Source organism: Solanum tuberosum, unplaced genomic scaffold, assembly GCF_000226075.1.
Source record: "Solanum tuberosum cultivar DM 1-3 516 R44 unplaced genomic scaffold, SolTub_3.0 scf00065, whole genome shotgun sequence".
Taxonomy (NCBI): domain Eukaryota; kingdom Viridiplantae; phylum Streptophyta; class Magnoliopsida; order Solanales; family Solanaceae; genus Solanum; species Solanum tuberosum.
In genome coordinates, this window is record NW_006238992.1 from 1,475,960 (window position 1) to 1,481,043 (window position 5,084).

At 35.0% G+C, this 5,084-nt stretch overlaps 1 protein-coding gene across 1 annotated transcript in view; it reads right to left on the minus strand.

Annotated features, from left to right (window-relative positions):
* Positions 1 to 381: 381 nt before the first annotated feature.
* LOC107060220 (ethylene-responsive transcription factor 4-like) overlaps positions 382 to 5,084 on the minus strand; it is a 6,262-nt gene continuing 1,559 nt past the window's right edge. The window contains exon 2 of the mRNA XM_015307815.1: positions 382 to 705. Coding sequence (XP_015163301.1) covers positions 382 to 705 — 324 coding nt within the window. The remainder of the gene's footprint in view (positions 706 to 5,084) is intronic.

Here is a 5,084-nt window from a genome sequence, read left to right on the forward strand (position 1 = left end):
GTAAAATTTAGTTTAGTGATTTTATTGATACAATAGCCAAAGTTAAGTGATTTTATTGAAACAAAACAAAGCTCAATGACTTATCTAGATAAATTTCCAAAAATTGAGTGATCTTATGAGATATTTAATTCGTTATTTTCGTGGTGACTTTAATAGTTGTTTGTTTAGTTAACTATATGACTATTCTAATATCAATCTACTATTAATTCGTTTGGTTTTGAAGATCTAAAATTCAATAAACATAAATAAGAGTTTGCTACTTTAAGATCAAACTGAAAGACAAATTACAATCTCAAAAAGTTGGACCATAAAAATTCACCGAATCATAATTCTATGTAGAAAAACAAAACACTGAAAAATGATACATCGAAGAAGACATAATTAAGTTTCTATATTATTAGCATTTTCGAGGTTATCCTCATTTATCGGAGGGAAATTAAGTTTGGCTTTAGGGCCGTGATACATCCTGGCCGCCGTATCAAAGGCCCTTGCAGCTTCTTCCTCTGTTTTCAAAGTACCAAGCCAGACTCGTACCTTCTTGATGGGGTTTGTAATCTCAGCTCCATATGTCCCCCATGGCCTCTTTCTCACACCTTTATACCGCACCTCGTTTGGTGGTACAGCCACCGCCGTCGCCGTCACATCGTCATTTTTTTCTTTGCCATTTGAAAAAACTAAAAGAATGTTTTGTATATAGAGAAGACTCTATGAGTTAAAAGACAAAGGAGAGAGTGGTTTATATAGCCATTTCTCAAAGACACATTTAATTTGGTCAACTAATTATTAATTATATTTGGAAAAATAATTGTTGAATTGTTGACTAAGATTATACTAATTTTGACTAGGGAAATTCTCTTAATGTCCACTAAGTTTGCATATCAAAAATAATATTTTCATTAATCATAAGTTCATACCCAATTAAAAAATACTCAAAGGTAAGTAAATTGCTAAAAAGGAAATTTATTAATTTAGTTACAACATCATCTTTTAGTCAAACAATAATTTTTTTTAAAATAAGTAGGGCAACATGTGGTGTAACCGTGTACCTTTGGGTCCTGCTTTAAATCAAAGTTCTATTATTTTTATTTTTCTCAAATTCCTGTTTAGATTATTAACAGATGACATAAATTAAATTTAATGGCTAAGATTTAATTGATTAAAATAAATCCTAAATTATAATTTATATAACATTATATGTAAGGAAAAAATAATCTCTCTTCCTTCTTTTTGTTTATCTTTCACACAGGATATTTTTGTTTCATTCTCATTTTATGTTATTATTTTATTGCATTTTTATTTTAAACTTTCTCTTTTTAACATTTATTGAATTTTAAATAACCATGGACATGGGCCATTATTTATTTATTTTAAAATACTTTATATTGATATAAATTAAAGAAGAATACCACATTATTCATTTTATTGATTCATAATGTCATGCCCCGAGCCTACACCCTGGGCAGGACTGACACTCGAGAACCATTGATGGCCCCCAAGCGAACCCTTGGTCTGGCTTACTTACTCAGCGGAAGACTTAAACATCACAAATACCTCAAATAAGGAACTTATGAAATAACTTAGAATGTCTTTAAAGAAAACATTCAAACTAGCCAAATTGGCTACTCAAGTCTCATAGCAAAACATCTTAAATACAAAAGCTAAAGGACTCATAACTAACTGTTTGACTGTCTATGAAGCCTCTAAAACAAAGAGGAATGTCAGTACAAGACCCCCGATCATCCTAACAACTAGAGGACTAAAATAAATGATAAAAACGAGTCCTCCCAATAGCAAGGAGGCTCACCAACCGACTCTGAGTACTCAACTGGATCAACGAGGCACTAGATGATGATCCTGGTCATAACAATAAAGCAGGCCAAATGGCGTCAGTACATTGTATGTACGAGTATGTGAGAGGAATACTAAAACATAACGTAAGCTTGAAAAGAATCTAAAAGGAACACTTACCTTGGCTTTGCTCAACTCATGAATAACTTAACTCCATATAAAGCAACAATACACATGCAATATATGGAAAGATTTTAAAACAGTAGGAAGCGACTCAATTTGTTAAAGAAATGCAATAACAACTCAACTTACTCATATAATAAAGTAATATAATATTGTGGGGGTTTCTCTAACCGACAACCACCACTATGAGCCTAAGTGGTGATACAGTGACTTCCCACGCTGCCAGAACTGTCCAATACTTTTCCGTCATATAGAACGCCTTAACTAAGTGGATTCACTAGTCTATGCTAAAAAGCACTAAGGACTCATCTAAAAAGTATGATATCTCTACCCATGATGGCTACATGGTTTATGGAGCTTTAGTTATTATAAACTCGCGTCCCCATATCGGTGCTCAATACTAATCCCAAAATGTACTTAGCTCATATGTTTTTTAAAAAGCTATTTCTTTGGTTTGAGATAATTACTCTAAACTTAGCTTAAAAGCTCTCTTGGAAATTGGTGTTTCCTTTCTTACTCAAATGTGAAAACATTACAACTCTTGGGAATACTTAGTTCCCGTATAATCTTTGAAGAAATGAACTTTTACTCTTATTCTTTAGTCAACTCAAAGCTTAAGTCTTAAAACAAAGTTAAAACGTTTGTAAAAGACTTTTGGAAAACTCTAAGAATTCGACGAATCTTGAACTTTCTTCTCCTTTCTCCTTTTTTCTCTTTTCTCCAAGCCCTAGAGTGAATTTCCAATTTTCTAAACTTATATAATTCTGAATAGACCCCAAATAAACTCCTAAAAATGAATTAAAATAATTGGATAAGGAAAAGACTAAATTACCCTTCCAAAATCCGGTTTAGACTTTCCTTATTTGAACAGCCCAACTTCAAATAGGCATATCTCACTCATACGAACTCGAAATCATGCAAACTTGGCGGCGTTGGAAAGATAATTCCAAGATATTTCCTACGGTATCTGGAATCACACCTAACTCATCTTGATATATGAGTTATGCTCATTTGAAGTTGACCCAAAACTCAAACTTAACATAACTTAACAAATTTCCAGATTTTCATTCTTTCCTAAAATGACTATTTCCAATTCTAACTCTTTTTAGCTCTTTCAAAAGATGAGGTATTACAATATATCCCCCTTGGGAACATTCGACCTCGAATGAGATTACTCTTACAAGGCTATGGGTGTAACATCAATCATTCAGTTCAAACACCCATCAAGCAAATCTAACAGATCAAGTATATAAATTATGGAGTACTAAGAAGAGAATTAGTACCTTGATCTGGAATTTCTCCGGGTTCAAAGAGAAGTGGATATCTCTTTTTCATATCTTCCTCAGCTTTCAAAGTAGCTTCCTCAACAAATTGGTTCCTCAAAAGAACTTTGACTGATGCTACCTCTTTTGTTCTCAACTTGCGAACTTGGCGATCTAGATTCTGAATAGGTATCTCCTCATAAGATACGCTATTCTTGATCCCAATATCTTCAGTTGATATAATCAACGAAGGATCGTCCATGCACTTCTTCAACATGGAGATATGAAATATCGGATGAACCGCGGCTAACTTTTTGTGGTAGCTCCAACTTATAAGCTACATTACCAACTCTTTTGGATATTCTGTAAGGTTCAATATACCGAGGACTAACCTTCCCCTTCTTACCAAATCTCATAACACCCTTCATGGGTGAAACTTTCAAGTATACCCAATCATCTACTTCAAACTCTAAATCCCTCCTCTTAACATCGGTGTAGGATTTCTGACGACTCTGCGCCGTTTTCAACCTCTATTGAATGACTTTCACCTTCTCCGTAGCTTGATGAACTAAGTCTGGTACTATCAACCCAGCTTCAGCAACTTCAAACCACCCAATAGGAGATCTGCATCTTCTTCCATAAAAAGCTTCATAAGGAGCTATTTGGATGCTAGAGTGGTAACTATTGTTGTAAGCAAATTCAATAAGAGGTAGGTGATCATCCCAATTACCTTTTAAATAAATCACACAAGCCCTCAACATATCCTCTAAGGTCTGAATAGTGTGCTCTGCTTGTCCATCTTTCTGAGGATAAAAGGCAGTACTTAAGTTCACCTTTGACCCAAGCCTTTTTGGAATGATGACTTCCAAAACTGTGCAGTAAATTGCATACCTCTGTCTGAAATAATGGAGACCGGAACCCCATGAAGTCTTCCCACCTCTTGAATATACAACTTATCGTAATCTTCTGTTGAATGGGTAGTCTTTACCGGCAAAAAGTGGGTTGATTTGGTCATTCTATCAACAATCACCCAAATCGAATCATGATGCCTGCGAGACCTTAGTAAACCAGTGATGAAGTCTATATTGATCATCTCCCAGTTCCATTTTGGAAGTTCTATATTTTGAGCCAAACCATCGGGCATTTGATTCTTTACTTTAATTTGTTGACAATTCGAACACTTAGCTACAAACTATGCAATGCCCTTCTTCATACTACTCCACCAATAGACTTCTCTCAAATCGCGATAAATATTTGTAGAACTTGGATGGCTAGAATATCTATAGCTATGAGCATCCTCCATAATTATCTCTTGGAGTTCATTCACCCTTGGTACAAACAATCTACCTTGATACCTCAATACACCTTATCCCTCTTGTTCAAAAGCCATTACTTTTGCTTATGAACATTTGCCTTCAATTCAAGCAAAAAAGGATCTTGGTCTTTCTTCTCTTTAACTTCAGATACTAATGATGATTCAGCCCCATTCATCACCAATACTTCTCCTTCTGTGGAATCCATTAGTCGAACTCCCAATCATGCAAGTCTATGCACCTCTCTCGCTAGCTCTTTCTTATCTTCCGCAAAATGGGCGGTACTACCCATAGACAACCTGCTCAAGGCATCAGCAACAACATTAGCCTTACATGGGTGGTAAAGAATACTCATGTCATAATCCTTGAGTAATTCTAACCACCTCCTTTGTCTGAGATTAAGCTCTTTCTGAGTAAACACATACTAAAGGCTCTTGTGAACGGTGAACACATCTACATGAACACCACAAAGATAATGGCGCCATATTTTCAAAGCAAATACTACGGCAACCAACTCTAGATCATAGGTTGGGTAGTT